This window comes from Leptonychotes weddellii, chromosome 6 (assembly GCF_054177405.1).
Source record: "Leptonychotes weddellii isolate Sample4059 chromosome 6, ASM5417740v2, whole genome shotgun sequence".
NCBI lineage: Eukaryota > Metazoa > Chordata > Mammalia > Carnivora > Phocidae > Leptonychotes > Leptonychotes weddellii.
Genome location: NC_138374.1, coordinates 94,457,583 through 94,478,580, shown reverse-complemented (window position 1 = coordinate 94,478,580; position 20,998 = coordinate 94,457,583). Strand labels below are relative to the sequence as shown.

General features: G+C 43.5%; 1 protein-coding gene across 11 annotated transcripts in view; it reads left to right on the top strand.

Annotated features, from left to right (window-relative positions):
- LOC102732905 (protein Cryzl2-like) overlaps nt 1-20,998 on the top strand; it is a 42,678-nt gene that overhangs the window by 19,199 nt on the left and 2,481 nt on the right. The window contains exons 9-10 of one of the 11 annotated variants that reach the window (XR_014146437.1): nt 7,468-7,650; nt 7,869-8,969. Coding sequence is in view for 8 of the 11 variants with exons in the window: in XM_081824660.1 (XP_081680786.1) it covers nt 7,468-7,515; nt 11,625-11,723 (147 nt within the window). In the remaining 3 variants the exon portion in view is untranslated. Of the gene's footprint in view, nt 1-200; nt 1,381-7,467; nt 7,651-7,868; nt 8,970-11,624; nt 12,338-15,106; nt 15,243-15,807; nt 16,291-18,991; nt 19,230-20,998 lie in introns of those variants that run through there. The other 10 variants (XM_081824662.1, XM_081824661.1, XM_081824666.1 and 7 more) reach the window with 10 other exon arrangements.

Below are 20,998 nucleotides of genomic sequence, written 5' to 3'. Positions count from 1 at the left end.
TTTTTTTAGATTTTATTTATTTATCTGAGACAGAGAGAATGAGAGAGACAGAGAGCACATGAGAGGGGGGAGGGTCAGAGGGAGAAGCAGGCTCCCTGCCGAGCAGGGAGCCCGATGTGGGACTCGATCCAGGGACTCCAGGATCATGACCTGAGCCGAAGGCAGTCGCTTAACCAACTGAGCCACCCAGGCGCCCTAAGTTAGGTTTATTGACCTGTCATCTACATTTAGTAAAACTCACTCTGAGCTTTGACAAACACATAGTCATGTAACCACCCCACTGCAATCAAGATATAAAATGGTTCATCACTCTGAAAAGTGCCCTTGTGCCCCTTTGTCATCAATCCCCTTCTCCTACCCCACAGCCCCTGGCAACCACTGGTCTGTTTTCTCTCCTCATAGTTTTGCCTTTTCCAGAATGTCATATAAATGGAGTCATACCCAGGAGGTAGTCTTTTCAGTCTGGCTTCTTTCAGACCTTGTGTAATACTTCTGAGCCTCACCCATGGATTTTTTTTTTTTTCAAGATTTTATTTATTAGAGAGCAAGCATGAGGGATGGAGAGGCAGAGGGAGGGACAAACAGACTCCCTCTGAGCAGGGAGCCCCACATGGGACTCAATCCCTGGACCCCAGGATCATGACCTGAGCTGAAGGCAGATACCTCACCGACTGGGCCATCCAGGTGCCCCACCCACAGTTTTGCATACGTCAGTAATTTATTCTTTTTTTTTTTTACTGCTGAAGAGTGTTTCATTGTGTGGATGTTCCACAACTTATTTTTTCATTTATCAATTAATAGTTGTTTGATTATTTTTAGTTTTTGGTGATTATGAATAAGCCTTCTATAAACATTCACATACAAGTTTTGTATAGACTTTTATTTTTTTTTAATTTAGGACTGGGATTTCTGTGTCATGTGCTAAGCATATATATGTTTAACTTTTATAAATTTGCGCAGACATTTAGTTGGCTTTATTTACAGAGCAGGTTTATTCCCCCCGGTCTCCAATGGTGCCTAGTTAACATCATTAGATAACAATGTCAGTTTAAAAGAAATCTATGCAGAATCCTACAAATGCCAGTTATCGATGCTCCTCAGGAAGAGGCACGCTTGACTGTGTCCACTGCTCTTTCTCTTTGCCTTCCTGTCTCTACCGCCCAGGTTTTGAAGACACGGCAACTATTATTGCATTCCTACCAAAGCCCATACATAGCATGTTGGGTTTTCTATTTTTTGGTGTATTCTAGGTGAGACACTGATGTTCCAGTATGCATTATCTGTGCACTTCGGGATTTTGTTTGTACTGATTTGCTACTATACAGTTAACTTTTTTTTTTTTTATATACAGTTAACTTTTAATAAACTACCAACTGCTTATCAGAGTGGTGGTATTATTTCGCATTCCCACCGACAATTTATGAGAGTCTAGTTGTTGGGCACCTGCCAGAACTTCATACTGTCAGGTCATTTTCCTTCATGTTAGCCATTCTAGTAGGTATCTGGTGGTATCTAATTGTGGGTTTAATTTGCATTTCTCTATTGAATAATGATCTTGAGTATCTTTTCATATGCTTATTTGTCATCTGTATCTCTTTTTGGGTAAAATGCGTTGACTGACTTTTAAAAGAAGATTCAGATCAACTTGTATTAGAGCAATGACATAATAAATATAATTCCACTGGGACTGTGTATCACTAACTAAACATTTTTTACCTTTTAAAAACAATCCCACTCAGTCCCGGGTATATTCATTCATTCATGAGTTCATTTTATTCATCAACTTTCATGGGGTATTCTGTATGCCAGTCAATAAAAACTAAGACTTAAGAAATTTCTTTGTTTTGTCGGGAAGCTCTCAGGACAGGGTTATTATAGCGGGAAAGGATGGTTTCTAAGGAGGCATGAATCAGCATGATATATTTAGGGAGCTATAGCTTACTCTGATTATTCCTGCTTGATAACCTAATTAAAAATTCCAGCAGCGGAACCTAAAACAAAAGCAATATCCTCACCCTGCCCCCACATTCCGGGTTGCGTATCTCCAGAGACAAATTGAATTATGGCTTCACCCACTGCGAGGGAGGGTTCTGGGACAGCCTGTGGATCTGTCTGGGGAGCAGTATGGAGCACCTTCCCTTTCCACAGCTGGTAGAATGCAGAAGGAGGAAAATGTCCCCAGGCATCTGAATTAGCTATCAGAAGACTCTGGTCTAATGCCCTGCACTTTCCTTCTTAGTTTCTCACTCAGAGCCTTATCACACTTATTAAGCATCCAGTTCTTAAGGCCACCGTTTGTCTGTTTTCCTAGCCCCGATGGAAACCACAGGGTAGAAAGGGGACAGAGTTGGGTTAATTTTAGAAGCATCTACAATCACAGCAGAAGTGGCAACTGGACATAGAAGTAACAGAACATCTGAAAAACAGAAGGGAAAATCACAGATCTTCAAAGTCATGAGGTTCCCAAATCATGGAACAAAAAGTGTATGCTTCCCACCAAGATTATCTTTCAGAGAAGTGAGGTAAATGTGTGCTCCATTTTTATAAATATTTATATGCAAAATGATTAAAAAGAAGTTCTAGCATTTAAAGGGACAATGTTCTTTTTATGTTAAGATTTACTTGTTAGGAGATTCCTTATTTCTCCAGGATGCCAGGTAAAAGAAGTATCACTATCTCGAATTGTGCTGGCTTTCCCGAGTATTTTCTGTCGTTGGGCTGTGACAGATCTCTGGGAACACGCGGCTTCTAACTGAGAGGGAGAGATACAGCTGTGAGTCACCTGAGCTGTGCCTCCAGGTGATCGTGATCGGCAGGGCAGGGGTGCATGTTTCAAAACACGTGTCTTAGACCTCTTCCACCTCCTTTGAGTATGTCTAAATTTGCATGGATTGGAAAGGTCTCCGTAAGGCACAAAGACCCACAGGACGGATGTTTTGTTTTTTTTTTTAATATTGAAATATACTTTATTAAGACAGATGTTTTTGAAACCAGAGATTTTGTGCTGCAGAGAATTGGTTTGTTTGATTGATTGGTTGGTTTCTCTGCTTATTTTTATTTATTTATTTTTCTATGCTTTTGAGGAAGGATTTCAAGTGGGAAGGGTTGGTTATTCATATTCCTCATTTCAAAGCACATTTGCACGGTTGGACCATCTTTTGTTTTTACGTCTGTGTATTTCTGGATGTCTTTATTAGTTACTCCCTTTATCCTCACTGCCCACTACTGTCCTCCACTTGTTTTCCTCTCCTCAGACACACTCTGTAGTGTGTTTGGTACATGTCCTTGGATTTATATTTCCTTTGAAAACATATATATTTTTGTGCGCTCATTTATTTTCAAGTCACACAAATAAATAACAGCATAGCGTTGTGCTGTAGACCTTGTTCTGTTTCTTCATTTTTCACTCAGTGTCGTCTTTTTAAGATCCACCTATGTTGCTGGTGCTGTTTCCAGTTCATTGCTTCCCACTGCTGCAGACGACACCGTGGTGTGCACCTGCCATATTTTACACATCTGCTTCCTAGTGATGCACTCTGGGGTTGACCTGATTCCCTGCCACCATAATCAGCACTGTCATCCACAGTCTCACAGTCGGGACTTACACAAAGTTGCTTTGGGAGTATTTTCCTGGGAGTAGGGTTGTTGGGTCACAGGATATATGCATACTTAATTTGTCAGCAAACTGCTCTCCAGGATGACTTGACCAGTTTATGCCCCTCCCTGCAGTGCATGCGAATTCTTTATTCGCCACCCTGTTGCTATGTAGCATTGTCCTACTTTCTGATTTTTGCCAAACCGATAGGCATGAAGTGGCATCTTATTATTTTAATTTGCATTTCCCTGATTTCTAATCAGTGTAAGCATCTCTTTATAGTTTCGGTAAACATTCGGGTTTAGCAATTTCAGCCCTTCATGCAGTTTTCTACAGGGCTTCCTGCCTCTTTCTTACCAATTTGCAGAAGTTCCTTGTGTGATCTGTAGTTCACAAATTTTAATGTGCATATGAATCACCTGGGGATCTTGTTAAGATGCAGATTATGATTCAGTAAAGGTGGGAGGGGGCTCAAGATTGTGCATTTCTAATAAGCTCCCAGATGATGCAGAAGCCTATGGTCCTTGAACCACCCTGTGAGTAGCAAGGTTCTAGATGTTAGTTTGAGACTTTGCAAAGGTCTGTCCTTCCAAATTTGTCATTTCTCTATCACCTTTGTCTCGATTTAATATAATCAGGCAAATTGCCTTATGGGTTAGTGCTATTTGGGACATGTTTAAAAAGTCTTTTGTCATATCTGGGCCACAATGATCTTCTCTATTTTTCTCTACAAACTTTTCTTTTTAAGATTTATTTATTTGAGAGAGAGAGAGAGTGTGTGTGTGTGAGCAGGGGCAGGGGCAGAAGGAGAGGGAGAGAGAGAATCTCAAGCAGACTCTCAACTGAGCATGAACCCTGATGCAGGGCTTGATTCCAGGACCCTGATCATGACTTGAGCTGAAGTCCAGAGTCGGCTGCTTAACTGACTGAGCCACCCAGGTGCCCCTCTGTACTAACTTTATACTTTTATTTCACACTTAAGGATTTAATCCATCTTAAGTCACCTCTGTATTGGGTATAAATCAGGTAACCAATTTTTATTTTTCCCCTTGTAGTGAGCCAGTTTTCCCGGACCAAATAGTTCATTGTTTCTCCATTGATTTGTGGTGCTCCCTTCATCTTATTTCAAGTTCCCAGATACACTCTGCTTTCTCTTCTATTCCTTTGGTTCAGATTCCTGTTCCTATAATAGTATCATACTGTTTTTATCTTTATAGCTTTGAAGTATGTTTTAATATCTGGAAGTGTCACTCTTCCATCTTAGTTTTTAAAATTTGATTTAGCTCTTTGTGAGTCTTTATCCTTTTAGGTAAATTTTGTGGGTTTTTTTTTTTTTTTAAGATTTTATTTATTTGAGAGAGAGAGAGAGCGAGAGAGAGAACACGAGTGGGATGCAGGGCTTGATCCCGGGACCCTGGGATCATGACCTGGGCCGAAGGCAGATGCTTAACTGACTGAGCCACCCAGGCACTTTTAGTAAATTTTGGAATAGATTTGTTTAGTCCCTAAAAAATATCTGGCTGAAATTTGGAATGGAATTGCATTGACTTTTTAGATTAATTTGGGTAAGTATTGCTATTGATATTTTTACAATGTTAAGTTGTCTTGAGTGCAGACTGTTAAGTAAAAAAGCCAGTCGGAAAAGGATACATACTATATGATTCCAACTATATGACATTCTGGAAAAGCCACAACTATAGAGATAGTAAGAAGATCAGTGGCTGTCAGGGGTTGGGGTAGGGAGCAGTTAGCTATTCTGAGAGATGTGTGGTGTTATCTTGTTTTTGTGTGCGTTGCTTTAATGACGTTGAACATCTTTTCGTGTGCTTTTTTTGCCATCTGTCTGTCTTTATGGATGAGGTGTCTGTTCAGATTTTTTGCTGCTTTTTTAATTGGGTTGTTTGTTTTCTTACTGTTGAGTTTTTTTTTAAATAAAGATTTTATTTTTAAGTCATCTCCACACCCAACGTGGGGCTTGAACTTACAACCCCGAGGTCAAGAGTTGCACACTCCACTGACTGAGCTAGTCAGGCACCCGATCTTATTGTTGAGTTTTTTTTGTTTTTTAAGATTTTATTTATTTGACAGAGAGAGAGAGAGCACAAGTAGCCAGAGCAACAGGCAGAGGGAGAGGGAGAAGCAGGCTCCCCACTGAGCACGGAGCCCGACATGGGGCTCGATCCCAGGACCCCGGGATCATGACCTGAGCTGAAGGCAGCTGCGTAATCGACTGAGCCACCCAGGCGCCCCTTATTGTTGAATTTTAAGAATTCTTTGTATATTTTAGATACAAGTTTTTTTTTTAAGATTTTATTTATTTATTTGACAGAGAGAGACACAGTGAGAGAGGGAACACAAGCAGGGGGAGTGGGAGAGGGAGAAGCAGGCTTCCCGTCGAGCCGGGAGCCCGATGAAGGGCTCGATCGCAGGACCCTGAGACCATGACCCGAGCCAAAGGCAGACGCTTAACGACTAAGCCACCCACGTGCCCCTATATACAAGTTCTTTATGAGACATGCATCTTACAAAGATTTTTTCCCAGGCTGTGGCTTGTCTTTTCATTCTCCTGAGTGTTTTTGGCAGAGCAGAGATTTATAATTTTATGATGTCCAACTTAGCAGTTTTTTCTTTTTTTTTTTTAAAGATTTTTTATTTATTTATTTGAGAGAGAGAGAATGAGAGAGAGCACATGAGAGGGGGAAGGGTCAGAGGGAGAAGCAGACTCCCTGCTGAGCAGGGAGCCCGATGCGGGACTCGATCCAGGGACTCCAGGATCATGACCTGAGCCGAAGGCAGTCGCTTAACCAACTGAGCCACCCAGGCGCCCCAGCAGTTTTTTCTTTTATGGATCATGCTTTGGTGCTCACTGCCAGATCCAAGGTGATGTGGATTTTTTTTTTCCTGTTTTCTTCTGAAAGTTTTATAGTTTTGCCTTTTACATATAGGTGTCAGATTGATTTTGAGTTAACTTTTGTGAAAGATATAGGAACAGTGTGTTGATTCATTTCTTTTGCATGTGGATGTCCAGTCATTCTAGCACCATTTCTTAAAAAGACTATCCTTTCTCCATTGAATTCCCTTTGCTCCTTTGTTAAGGATCAGCTGCCTCTACTTGTGTGGGTCTATTTTGGGGCTCTAATCTGTTCCGTTGATCTGTTTATCTATTTTTTTGCTGGTATCACACTGTCTTGATTACTGTGGCTGCTTCTTAATTTATGTTTTATAACCTTATACTTCTAAAAAATAGGATTTGAGATAGACTGCAATTTCGGTTATGCTGGAAACAGGACAATTTTTTTTTAAAAGATTTTATTTATTTATTTGAGAGAGAGAGAGAGCACATGAGAGGGGGGGAGGGTCAGAGGGAGAAGCAGACTCCCTGCTGAGCAGGGAGCCCGATGCGGGACTCGATTGCGGGACTCCGGGATCATGACCTGAGCCGAAGGCAGTCGCTTAACCAACTGAGCCACCCAGGGGCCCTGGAAGCAGGACAATTTTAATAAAAAGATAAAAATTGTAAAATATTAAACTATTGATTCTTCTGGCAGTGGGTATATTTCTTCAAAAACTAGAACACACAGAAATATTATGATAGAGCATGGACAGGCCTGAGGACTTCTTCCCTGCTGTCATTTATCTGACAACATTGAAAACTATACCTTAGAAAAATTCCAAGGTTGGATTATTCTTAAATTTTTTTTTTCCTATGAGTTTGTGGTGATTAATTATTTAGTTAGTATGGCAGAGTTAGTTGCGTATAGTTCATTGGAGACACATCTTAATATTTTAGCTATTTTAAGACTCCAACTACCAACAACTGTTTGTTGAAATACACAAGTGTGACCACATTTTTTCTTTTTGAAATTTTTTAGGTCAATGATGCCTTCCTTCATGTGATACAGCGCAAATCCACGGGCAAGGTGCTTATCTCCCTTAAATAAATCCTCACCTCAGCAGCCAACTCAGCTTGTCCAAATCCAAACTCATCATCTTTCCAAAAACCTCATTTCCCTCCTGTGTTTCTAAAGGTGTTACCACTTTCCTTATTAATCCAGGTTCAAAGTCTTTTATTTTTATTTTTTAAGATTTTATTTATTTATTTGACAGAGAGAGACACTTGAGAGAGGGAACACAAGTAGGGGGAGTGGGAGAGGGAGAAGCAGGCTTCCCGCGGAGCAGGGAGCCCGATGCGGGACTCGATCCCAGGACTCTGAGATCATGACCTGAGCCGAAGGCAGACGCTTAACCAACTGAGCCACCCAGGTGCCCCTAGGTTCAAAGTCTTTTAAAAGAGTCACCTTTGATTCTGTTTTCTTATTCCTCATAATTAGTGTGACATATACTTTATTGCCCTAACTTGGACGTCTTTGAGAGTGAAAGGATGCTATTAGTAGTTAAACCAGGAAGGCAGGTGTCCCAGGCAAAGCGGGATGTATGGTCATCCTGTTCATAATACACTAGTGGCCAGGTTCTGTCATCCCCACTCTAAGATATCTCTGACCTCCATATCCTCTTTTCCATTCTGCCTAATTATGTCTCATCTGCTAATTCCAGTAATTTCCCAACTGGCTTTCCCACCTTTAAACTACCCCCACTCCTCCATCCTTGTGATGCACTGTTCCCATGGTGACCTTCCCAAAGCACAGCTGTAACTGTGTTTGACTCAAAACCCACAACGGCTGCCCGTTGTCTACTTGGTGGAGTTCAGACTCATTGAGCTGGCATTTCTTTATGTCCTTGTTTTTGCCCCACTCTGCTTTGCAACCTTAGGTTACACGCCGGAGCCCCTCTGTACGCACTTACATTTTCGGCCAACCCGCCTTTGCTCTGCGCAAACAATTACCTCTACTCCCTTATCTCTGTCAAACATAAGCCTTCCTGACCTCCAAGACTGACCTCTGCCATGAGCTTGTGGCCTGAGGAGGGCGGTCATTTCTTCCCTTCCACCTTCCTATAGCTTTTCCCCCAGGATTTGTCACATTCTGCCTTGCACCAAAGGGAGCAGCTGGTCCCTAGAATGAACACAAGATTCTGCATCTATGATGTGGGTTTGAATCCCAGTCTCACCTCACTTTGGAGGTGCTTACTGAAGGTCCTTGAGACTTCCTTTTCTCCCTGTAAAGTGGATATTACAATATCTTCCTCATAATGTTGCCATGAGCAATATGTGCAGTGATTGGGGAAAGTACCTGGTGCATGGTAAGCTATTAGCAAATGCTAGTCACTTTTACTTCTTTCTTTCCTCCTTTCCCAGTATAGCGTAAGTTCCTCGAGAGCAGGTACGATGTCTGATTCACCTTTGTACCTCCCACAATACCTAGCAAAGTGAGTTGCCCTTATTAAATACTCAATAAATGGAATTGATTTTAAATTATCTGCAAGTCTAAATTGTGGGAATAAGTTAAGACTACGTTACCTTGGTAACCACCCAAATGTCCTTCAACAGATGAATAGGTATACAGAATGTGGTATATCCAAACAATGGAATATTATCCGGTCTTAAAAAGGAAGGATGTTCCGGGCGCCTGGGTGGCTCAGTCAGTTAAGCGGCTGCCTTCGGCTCAGGTCATGATCCCAGGGTCCTGGGATCGAGCCCCGCATCCGGCTCCCTGCTTGGCGGGGAGCCTGCTTCTCCCTCTCCCTCTGCCTGCAGCTCCCCCTGCTTGTGTGCGTTCTCTCTCTGTCAAATAAATAAATAAAATCTTTAAAAAAAAAAAAAAAAAGGAAGGATGTTCCGACACATGCTACAACATGGATGAACCTTGAAGACACTATGCAAAGTGACATAAGCCAATCACAAAAAGACAAAGGTGCTATGATTCCACTTACAGGAGCTACTGAGAGGGGTCAAATTCATAGAGATAGAAAGTAGAATGGTGGTTGCCAGGGACTGGGGGAGGACACAATGGGGAGTTATTGTTTAGTGAGAACAGAGTTTTAGTTTGGGAAGATGAAAAAGTTGTTTTGTTTTTTTTTTTAAAGATTATTTATTTATTTATTTGACAGACAGCGAGAGAGGGAATACAAGCAGGGGAAGTGGGAGAGGGAAAAGCAGGCTTCCCACGGAGCAGGGAGCCCGATGCGGGGCTCGATCCCAGGACCCTGGGATCGTGACCTGAGCCGAAGGCAGACGCTTAACGACTGAGCCACCAGGCTCCCCAATGAAAAAGTTTTTGAGGTGGATGGTGGTGATGGTTGCATGACCATGGAATATACTTAATGTCACTGAACTGTCCATTTAAAAATGGTTAAAATGGTCATAAAAAAAAAGATTTTATTTATTTGAGAGAGAGAGAGAGAGTACAAGCTAGGGAGAGAGGCAGAGGGAGAGGGTGAAGCAGACTCTGCTGAGCAGGGAGCCCGACGTGGGCCTTGATCCTAGGACCCCAGGATCATGGCCTGAGCCGACGGCACGTGCTTAACCAACTGAGCCACCCAGGCGCCCCTAAAGCGGTCATTTTTTGTGTTACATATATTTTACCACAATAAAAAATGTTAAAAAAAAGCACAACATATTACCCTCACATCTAAGTGAATCCATTAGGAGAAGAGAACAGAGAGTGTGAGTAGAGTGCCCGGTGCAGGTTGAAATAAGCTCCAGTCGCTGCCTACAGGCTCTGGTCTGTGGGGCGAAGTCCTCTATGTTTCTTAGTGCTAAACTCTGTTCTCTACTCCTCCTGCTCCAGGAGTGATAAATTCCCAGAAAGGAGAGTGGTGGGGTGGTGAGAAAACGGACAGCTGACACCACAGGGATGGGTGTACCTTATTCTTGATGAGGTCTTCTTCCAATAAATGTGGTAAGAGGCTTTGTTTTCTGCTAAGTACCTCAGGCCATTTGGAAACACCAATCTTCTTAGGATCTCTTCACCAAAAAAGCTTTTGGAAAAATTGAATTGTAAAATAGGAAGCGAACATTTGGGGAAAGAATTTGAAAACGAGAAAGTAGCAGAAGGAGGGGGAGGGGAAACCACCCTTGTGTCTGTTGTGGGCCCACGTGGTGCTTCCGTGAGGCTCAGAGCCCACGCTGCGCCTCTTCCATGCCTTCTGGGAGCTGCCTGCCCTGAGGTTCCATTTAATGGTCTGCCTCTCCTTACCTGCTCCCCTGACCCCCGCAAATTACTTCTTCTTAAAATGAGCTGTTGTGTATTTAAATGAAAGTTGGTTTTCAAAAATATCAAGACACAAACTCTGAGGCTAATTTAAGAATTTCCTGACACCCTGTGGGATAACTGAAGACATGCGGGGCAGATCCCAGGAGAGATTGGGAAAGGTGTGAAAGCCCAGCTGGGAGCCCCCTTTCCGTCTGTTCAGAGCTGATCAGTAGTGTCACTAGCCATAAAGATCGATTGTCCTCAGCTCACTAATGTCAAAATGACTTAGATTGAAAGAGGCAGTCATTAAGGAGAGTGAATTTCTTCGGGTTTAACCAGTATTGGTCAGAACCCCTAATGACCTGCTCTCTGCTTGCCGTGTCCCTGCTTCATTGGCATGATTTGGAAGCATTTGACTCATATTTTAGTCACCGTTTGGTTGTTCCACCATCTGAGCCATTAGTCTGAAAAAAGAATCAGTGCAGCTCCAAGTGACAGCCATTTATTCCATGTTCACAGACTTTTCCCAGAGCTTCCTTGCAGGCTGGCTGCTGGAGAAATCATGCCCACACACCTGCCTCTTCCTGTTTCCTGACTGTGGGCCTGTCCACCTGCACACACTTCTCTCAGCAGCCGAGGGAGGTTTCATGCTGGTAGCTGTGGAGTCATCTTGTCTCCACATCGCCAGTGTATCTGTCCCTGCTCCTTCTACAGTCTGTGGCTTCAGGAAGCTCTCTTGTCCCTTGGAGCTATGGCGAAGACCACAAAAGATTTGTTACTTAGCAGGCGAAGAGAAATAAAGGTGTCCTCGCGTAACTACTTGTATTCAACAACAACAAAAAAACTCAGAAAAATGTACGCTGTTCCTTCACTTATCTTCCTTCTCAGATTAAGTGAATCAAAGAGCAGTGATTTTTCAAAATATTTATTGTTTATAGAAGTCACGTGAAGGGAAGACCCAGATGAAGCAAACAAATGCTGGCCTGCCTGATTATTCTCTTCCTCTGGCATCTTTGTCACAGCCTATGCTCGACTGAAGCTCTGGGCTGCAAGTGTGCTGGCCTCTGGAACTTGCTATTGTTGAGGAATCCCATACGAAGTGATAGTTATTATTTTTATTTTTTGCTGTATTTAGAAACCGTTTCCTAAACTTCAGTGAATCTCCTCATTATTTTTTAAAAATGGATTTTGTTAAAATCATTAAAACAATACCACGTGGCCACTGAAAAAAGTCAAAGCAGCAAGCAGTTTATTAGATATTATTATCCTATTTTTCTCTAACCTGTCTTATTCCCCTTCTCCAGGGAAAGCACTGTAAGCAGTTTGGTGCTAGTCTTGCAGACCCTTCAAACACATACACATGTATGCATACACAGAGGGTTTTTTGTTTGTTTTAAGATTTATTTATATATTTGAGAGAGAGAGTGCGTGCACTGGGTGGGGCAAGGCAGAGGGAGAGGGAGAGAGAATCCCAAGCAGTCTCTGTGCTGAGCATGGAGCCTGACATGGGGCTCAGTCTCATGACCCTGAGATCATGACCCGAGCCGAAAACAAGAGTTGGATGCTTAATCAATCGCACCACTCAGGCACCTCTAGAGTTTTGTTTTGTTTTAAAGACATACGTAGGTTTTAAAAATAACTGATCATAGTATGCATACTATTGTGTAATGTACAGCTTTTTTTTTTTTTAAAGATTTTATTTATTTATTTGAGAGAGAGAGAATGAGAGAGATCACATGAGAAGGGGGAGGGTCAGAGGGAGAAGCAGACTCCCTGCCGAGCAGGGAGCCCGATGCGGGACTCGATCCAGGGACTCCAGGATCGTGACCTGAGCCGAAGGCAGTCGCTTAACCAACTGAGCCACCCAGGCACCCTGTAATGTACAGCTTTTAATCAATAATATGTTATGAACACCATTCCATATTAGTAAATATAGATGTCTCATTTTTTAACAGCTGCTTATTACTGTTCCGTAATGAGGATGTGTATCATATGCAACCACTTCCTTGTTAGTGGGCTTATTCATTTATTCACCCTGACGTAATAAACATAGCTGTGCCTCTGGGTGCCAAGCTCAGCACAGCACAGGGAATATATGATGGTGAGCAGAAGCTTATAAATCTAGTAGGGGAGACGGACATTAATTAAAATCACAAAATCATGTCAGATTAGTGCCCTGCAAGATGTAATGGGGGAACGTAACTCAGGGAGGTCAAGAGAGGTTTCCCTGAGGAAAGACCCTTCAAACTCTGTCTGAAGATGGAGGCTTCTGGAACATTTAATTCTAGGAATTTAAGGACGGAGGGAAGAAAGGGAGGAATGTTCTAGGGCCCTGTGGCAAATGAAAGCATGTGAGGGAGACAGGCTAAAAGAAGGTCAGTGGGGCTGGAGTGGGAGCAATGGAAACAGGTGTCATGAGATGAGGCTGCAGGCAGGCTGATGAGGCTGATGATGGGGAAAGAAATGGACGGGATAGAGAGCTCTGCAGGAGGCAAAAGTGGAAGGACTTGGTGTTAGATTGGATACGAGCAGGGTTGGTGGAGGGGAGAGGGAGGGAAATGTCAAGATGATTCCTAGCTTCCTGGAGAGGTATTTGAGAGGAGGAACATCAGAAGAGAATTGGGTCTTGGCAGTGGCAGGGGATATGATGGGGTCAGAAGATGAGTTTTTGAACATATTGCGACATCCAGATGTCAACTGTGTAGTTTTATGTACTTGTCCGGTGCTCGGAAGACAGGTGTGGCCTAGAGATACAAATTTGGGTGTCATGTGCATGGAGGGTACTATCGGTACCTGTGATAAGATTGTAGAGACAGCATGGAGAGAGAGGGGACGAGGGTCTAGACCAACCGTAAACGTCCTTCCTCTCAATAGGGCTATAGAGTATTTTGTGACTGCACTGAGGACCACCGAAAGGGACTTGGAGAGGGCTAGTTTGGTGCTTTAACAGAAATCACATGAGGTTATCAGGAAGGCTGTCTTGTATTGCACAGTGGATAAAGCACCATTCTCTCAATGGACGACCAGCAACTCAAGCTCTACTTCCAGCTGTTTGACCTTGGGCTAGACTCATCTTTTCAATTTTCTCATGTAAAAAATGAAGATCATAATACGTTTTTTCTACCTTGCATGGTTCATGTGATGGTCAACTGAGATCATGTATGTGAAAGCGCTTTGTAAATTGTCGTTTTCATGATAGATTATGAGGTTGTCTAGTACCAGCCTGTTGAAATTCAATTCAGAGTTGAAGCAAAATGTATCTTTTTTCAGCATATGTTGGGCTGACATGGAGCAAAGGAATGGTTTGATTTTTAAAAGTGTCTCTCAAATATTTCTACACTTTATTTTAGCTGAAGTCATTGTGCTCTTTTATACAGAGTAATGGACAAAGTGATGGGCGCCAATGATCTGATGTACCTCAAAGACATACAGAACCTAACAAGGTCTAGGGAAGGATGCCTAAATTGATCCAGAGGGTAGAGACGGTTCTTTTGTGAGGGATGATAAAAGAATTACGGCTCTTCATTCTGGAAAGACAGCCTGAGAGGAGAATATGATTGAAATTTATAAAATAATGAAAATCATAGAATAAAAATATGAACTTATTAAATCCCAGAGCTAGGGACAGCTTTATCATTTTAAAGAAATAGTTTTAGGGCAAAGTAAAAATAGCAGGTTTTTACATAGGAATAGCACACATATGGAACTTACTACTCTCAAAGATTGCTAGGACCAAAATCAAATATTATAAGAGAAAGATGTGTATTTCTGGAGGCTAGTTTCATAGGAGATTATAAAATGAAATTAAAACAATTTGGGGGGGCGCCGGGGTAGCTCAATTGGTTAAGCGTCTGCCTTCAGCTCAGGTCATGATCCCAGGGTCCTGGGATCGAGCCCCGCCTAGGTCTCCCTGCTCAGCGGGGAGTCTGCTTCTCCCTCTCCCTCTGCCCCTCTCCCAGCCCCCTCTCGTGCGCTCTCTCTCTTGCTCTCTCAAATAAATAAATAAATTAAAAAAAAAAAAAACCAATTTGGGTAAATCTCCCTGATCTTGGAGGATGGCACCATAGAGAGTGGTCACGAAGCTCCCCTCTTCCCAACTGGTGTCCTTGTCCAGTTCAAGATTCCTGAGTGGATATGCTGGAGAGGGCAGAGCACAGAATTAGAGCTCAGTGGGCCTGGCTGCAAGTATTACCTCTCCGACCCTAGGGAGTCACTTCTTTTTTTTTTTTTTTTTTTGTACCTCAGTTTCCTAATCTTCAAAAAGAAAAAAAAAATGTAATAACATTAAAACCTGCCTAATTATTGTGAGAAATTCAACTGAAGGGATGTCTGTGGAAGTGTTTTGTAATTGATAAACATATCCGTATAAGCGTGAGAATTTCCACTTTTATTGTTGCATTTCTAATTCTATTTCCTTCAGGTGGGTTGACCTTCACCCTGTCCTTTCTGATCCTGGCCTCATTAGGGAGCAGTGTTTCCCAACTCAGAAATGAAGGAGAGCACTGAAGGCAGGGACAATCCCCTGTCCTCAAGGGAGGTGGAGAGAATGCAGATCTTTCTTCTTTCACCCCCTTTTCCTCCCTGTGAAGGTGGAGAAATAAAGGTAAGGAGAACTTTAAGCATCTCTCTTTCCACTTTGGCTGTTTTGGGTGGTAAGATGCCACCTAAAGACTAGGGTGTTCCTGGCTGGCTCAGTCAGTAGAGCATGCGACTCTTGATCTTGGGGTTATAAGTTTGAGCCCCACATTGGGCGTAGAGATTGCTTAAAAAAATGAAAAAAAAGGTTTTTTTAAAGATTTTACCTATTTATTTGACAGAAAGAGAGATGGAGAGAGAGAGACAGAGCACAAGCAGGGGGAGCAGCAGAGGGAGAAGGAGAAGCAGGCTCTCTGTTGAGCAGGGAGCCCAATGTGGAGTTCGATCCCAGGACCTTGATATCATGACCTGAGCCGAAGGCAGACACTTAACCAACTGAGCTACAGATCTTGCAGATCTTAGGAAAACTAAAAAAGGTGAGTACAGGGCTGGATGAGAAAACCATGGGGATTGGTTTCTTAATGGCATCTGTAGGTTTAGAATTTAAGGGAGAGAGAAAAATAATGACTGAAATTTCCTTTCAAGACGGCCACTGCAGTTCACTATGCCGGAAAGCCGATGGAGATCTGGAGGGAGAGACTGTGTCTTGTCTGGAGGGTCCTCTGAATCTCCTGTGTACCCTAAGGAATCCGACTTTGGCAGAGGAGATCCAGGAACAGCAGGAAGAGAGAGCTGATAACAAATAACTTCTTATTTCCACCATAGCAAATATGAACTGCTTTGCCTGGCTTCCAAGCACTCCACCCACCGTACCACCTCCCCTGACCTCATTTCCTATGGGGTAGAATGGAAGGAGAATGGCCCAGAAGCCAAGACAGCCCTCGATTTGAATTTTGGCCTCAGCACTCATTAGCTGTGTGAGTTTAGCTTCGAGTCCATAAAACGGTGGTAATAGTAACCCCCTTATCCTTGAGTTGCAGTGAGGTCCGATGAGGTTATATTTGTGAAGCACTTAGCGTAGTGCCTGGCACATCATAGGCCCTAAATAAATGTCGGCCTTTGTCATGACTCATCAGTACTCTCTATTCTAAGGAGATGGGCTGCTAGATAATGAGCTCCGTGAGTGCGGGGACCAAGATGTGCTTTGCTCACTATGTGTCTGTGGTGTAAGTACACAGAGCCTAAAGAAATGAATTTCTCTGCACCAAGCCCCTCTCATTCCTTTTCCGTGCAAGTTATATCCATTCAGGGCCCCGCTGAAGGCTCATTTCCTCTGGGAAATCAGCTCATATTGATCTTGCTCACTTAGGAACTCCCGTGGCACACAATTCAGCCCCTAGAGAGACATGGATTTGCATAGTTGTCTTTTTGCATTGTATATGTTAGTCTTAGCCTTCAATGACGTTCAGCATCTAGTGAACATTTGCTATGATCAGGGCCTTGGTTTACAGATGCAACCAGGGAGAAGTTCCTTCGTCTCAGGATCTTTATCTGAAGACACTTACCCCTGCATGGGACCCAGCGTAGCAAAGTGCCCATCTTGCTGTTCTTATGTGCTGCTTTGGACACGTGACACAGTGGGATGCTTTGCAGGAACTTCTCCCTTTGAGGTCCTGGGAGACATATGTTCTGGCACTTACTGCGTCTTCATTCCTGGTATCTTTCCTGATGGGAAAGCTGTGCAGGGGTTTTGTATTATGGCTCATTTGTCTCAAAAGACATAAAGCAATACTCAGAATACTTTTTTCTCATAAGAGCATCATTCCCATATCAAATGGTGTCATTCTCACTTTACCCAGGGCAATTGCTTAAAAGATTCCTCTTCCTTTCCTTTTGTTCTGAAATATGCAAAACACCAGCGTAGAAGCTGGATGAGGCCCACCTGACTCTCTTTCTCCATTACTTTTCTGAGGAAAGAATCAAGGGCAATGTCTTTTTTGAAGGCAGGTCTGGGGAAGTGATACCAGCACCTGCATGTCTCCTGCCATTGGTTTCTGCTCCTGTCTCAGGCTTACTTTCTGATGTGGTTTCCAGGCCACCTTTCTCGGTTCTGATGGAGCCAGGAACCACTGTGACCCATCAGGGACCCCTCCCTGCAGCTTGCAAGTCAGGGTCAATCACCTAGCTGTTCCCATTGAACAGTTCCCTTTTGACTTCAGCTTGTAAAATTTCTGAGATATATATATATTTTCATTTTTATCCTCTCCTTTTCTTTAAAGGTTATTTTAAAGTTAAAAATAACCATAAGGAGACCTTGTGATCCTCTTCTCACTGACCCAGATATTTTAAGAGTTTAAAACAGCAGCTCCACATCTGGGGATATAGGCTGGCTCTCGGGAGCCAATTAGCCAAATGTAATAATAAAATATTAATCCTATTTCCCACACATAAAACACTCCTTGTTTTTCCCTTGCTGATCCAAACCCTACTCACCCTTCAATGCATTGTACAAAAAGCCATGGACTTGAGGATAAAATACTTGGGCTTGGTCCCTAACTTAGAAACCTGCAAGCTGTCTGACCTTGTGCAAGTCACTTTATGTGTGTGCACATTGGTTTCTTCTCCTGGAAAACCGAGATGCTAACTGTCTCACAGAGTTAAGGTTGAAGGCTTTGGGTCCAGCCTAGTGCCTGGGGTCCCCAAAACAGATTCTAAGGAAATACTTATCAAACTCCAGGAAGCCCAATTTGAGTAATCCTGGGATCATTAATCTCTCCTATTTAGGGATTTCTGTATTACTGAGTCTGTCTACACCATAAATTTAACAGTTGACTAGACCTTGTCTTTCATCTGTGGCTCTAGTGTTTTCACATCCTCAACTGCTGGATAGGTTCCTTTGCAGGATGGTGCCATGTGTTTTATTTTTCTCGTGTCAATGTTGCAATAATAGGCACTTAATCCTTGATAATTGATTGATAGAGTACATCACCCATCTTACTAAATTTGGGTTCTGTAGCACAAGAGAGGTTATTTTCATTGTCTTTATCTCTCTAATTTCACCGCCTGATGCTAGTGGTGAGATCGTAGGAAATCTTTTAGGCTTTCATTATCTTGTCAATTTTGGCTTCTCATCACATATGTGCTATCATTTGTTCAGGATACTGCTGACCTGCGATGAACACAAAGTTTGTTTGAATTGCTTATCCACTATAAGGATGGGTTTTCTGCTGAATCGGCTTTGTTTTCTCACTCAGGCAGGGTTGAGGTCTTGGTGAGACCTCCAGCTTTCACTGCCCTGGAACTGAGGTCTCTAAAGCAGGCCTATAGTTGCCCTCTTCTGTGGTGACAGGCTCTCAGGGGAATTAGAGATTTATTTATTTATTTATTTATTTATGAGAGAGAGAGAGCATGAGCAAGTGGGGGTAGGGGCAGAGGGAGAGAGAATCCTGAAGCAGACTCCCTGCTGAGCACGGAGACTGCCTTGGGCTCCATCCCAGGACCCTGAGATCACGACCTGAGCCAAAATCAAGAATCGGCTGCTTAACCGACTGAGCCACCCAGGTGCCCTCTCAGTGGATTTAAGAGCAGCCCCAAGAGCCTGTATTCTTTGGGTAAGAACAGTGCCCCGGCTGTCATATCCCCTCCATGAATTGCCCCATGAATGGTTGTGGGTTCAGTTGTGTTCCCCCCAAAAAAAGGTATGTTGAAATCCTAGCCCTCAGTACCCATGACTGTGACCTTATTTGGAGATAGGGTCTTTGTAACTGTAATCAAGAGGAGGTCACACTGGATTAGGATGGCCCTAACTCCATGATGGTTACCCTTATAGGTAGAGAGAGATTTGGACACAGAGGAGGATGGCCATGTGAAGACAGGCACAGAAAATGGAGTGATGCAGCCATGAGCCAAAGGATGCCAGGGATTGATGGGAGCCACCAGAACCTGTGAAAAGGGAGGGAAGTATTCTCCCCTAGAGTCTTCAGAGGGAGCATGGCCCTGCTGACACCTTGATTTTAGACTTTAGCCTTCAGACTTATGAGAAAATAAATTCCTATTATTTTAAGCCACCAAGTTTGTGATAATTTGTTACAGCAGCCTTAGAAAACTAATATACCACCCAAGAGTCTAAATATAATACAAAAGGGAGGTTTTAATTGAAGTCAATTACCCATCTTCCCCTAAAAGGCCTTGCTACTAATCCCATCATGCCTTGTGATTACCCTTGTGATTCCCTCAACCCAGCGCTCCTGGGTCTCCTTCCCCATGCAGCTCGGTACATATCCTTATTTGACTTTATCTCCCACCCTCTGCCCCCCACCCCCTCCCACTATGTCCTCAGCCTCTTCTCTGAATGTCCCTCTCACTGTTCTGCTCTGACTGATACCCAACTCACTCCTGAGGACATGGAGCTACCCCTCAAGAGTCCTAGGGCCCGATGGTGCGGCTTGTGTCTGCTTTGCTCGTCATGGCCGCTCCCGGACCATTGCTCCTCCCTGCCCCTTCCCCACTGCTCTGAAGGACAGGCCATCCAGTCTCCATAAACCTCCCATGCTGGGCCAGCCACCAACCCGAGGTCACTCCTCCAGTGCAGCCCAGAGCCCTGCTGGCTCACGTCCATGCTCTTCACCACTCCTCTCCTCAGGCCTGCTGGTTGGCCTGCTTAGACCAGTCAACTCCAACCCTGGCTGCACTTCAGAATTGTTTGGGAAACTTTTAAAAAACCTCGGGCACTGCCACCCCCACCTCTGAACCAATTGAGCCGGAATTAGAGGATTGGAGGCCCGTGTATATTTTAGGAGCTCCCCAGGTCATTCTAGTATGTGGCCAGGTTTGAGACCCCTGGTATGGGTGATCAACAATGCCTTCTCAGCCAACTAGTCTTACAGTAACACTCTGTTGCTCGTTAGTAGGACTTGTACTAGTACTAGTACTTGCGGATTTCTGGCACCCCTCTCTGGCTACTACCTTCTCACTTCCAGCTTGTTCCCTCTGGAACCCCACTCCAGCCATTGTTGGGTCTCACTGTCTCCACCAGGCCATCATCCCTAGACCTTGTCACCGTCCATCACGGCCCTCAGGCCTTGCCCTCAGACACTCACCTGAGTCCATGGAGCAGGCTCAACGCCCTTGCCTCTCTCCCCTCTACTGCCTTGACCTGCCAAACCCCCAGATCTGGTAACACTCTACTCACCTGCTCAGGTCTGCATCCAAGCACCAAATCTCCAAATGTGGCTAGATTAAAAATACGAAGCAGGCTTGCAGGTCTTAATTTTATGAACTCAGAGCTCGAGTGGATTCTCAGCGGTGCCTGGCAACACTGTCTTATTTCCCCAGTTAATTCACTTCCCTATTATTCAAGAGGCTCTCTTACACCTTTTCTCTCCAAACAAGCTCCCACCAGAATCCAAACTTCTCACTCCTCCGCTAGGCCAACCTTGTTCCTGTCTCAAGACATTTGCACTTAGAGTTCACTCTACCTTCCACATTTTTCCCCGGATCTTGCCATAGAACACCCCTCATTGGTTTTATCTCACCTTCTCAGGGAAGTATTCCCTGATTCTTCTACCTAAAATAAGCCTCCCACCTCGATCCTGACACTCCATCTTCTGACTTGTTCTTATTTTCTTTATAGCACTTACCATCATCTGATAGGACATGATGGGTTTATTTTTGTTTGCTTATCTGTTTCCCTAAGAAGCATACAAGCTTTATGAAGGCAGTTCCCTTCTTTTTTTTTTTTTTTAAGATTTTATTTTTAAGTAATCTTTATCATGGGGCTCGAACTCATGACCCTGAGATCAAGGGTCACATGTACATGTACAGTGCTGTAAATGCA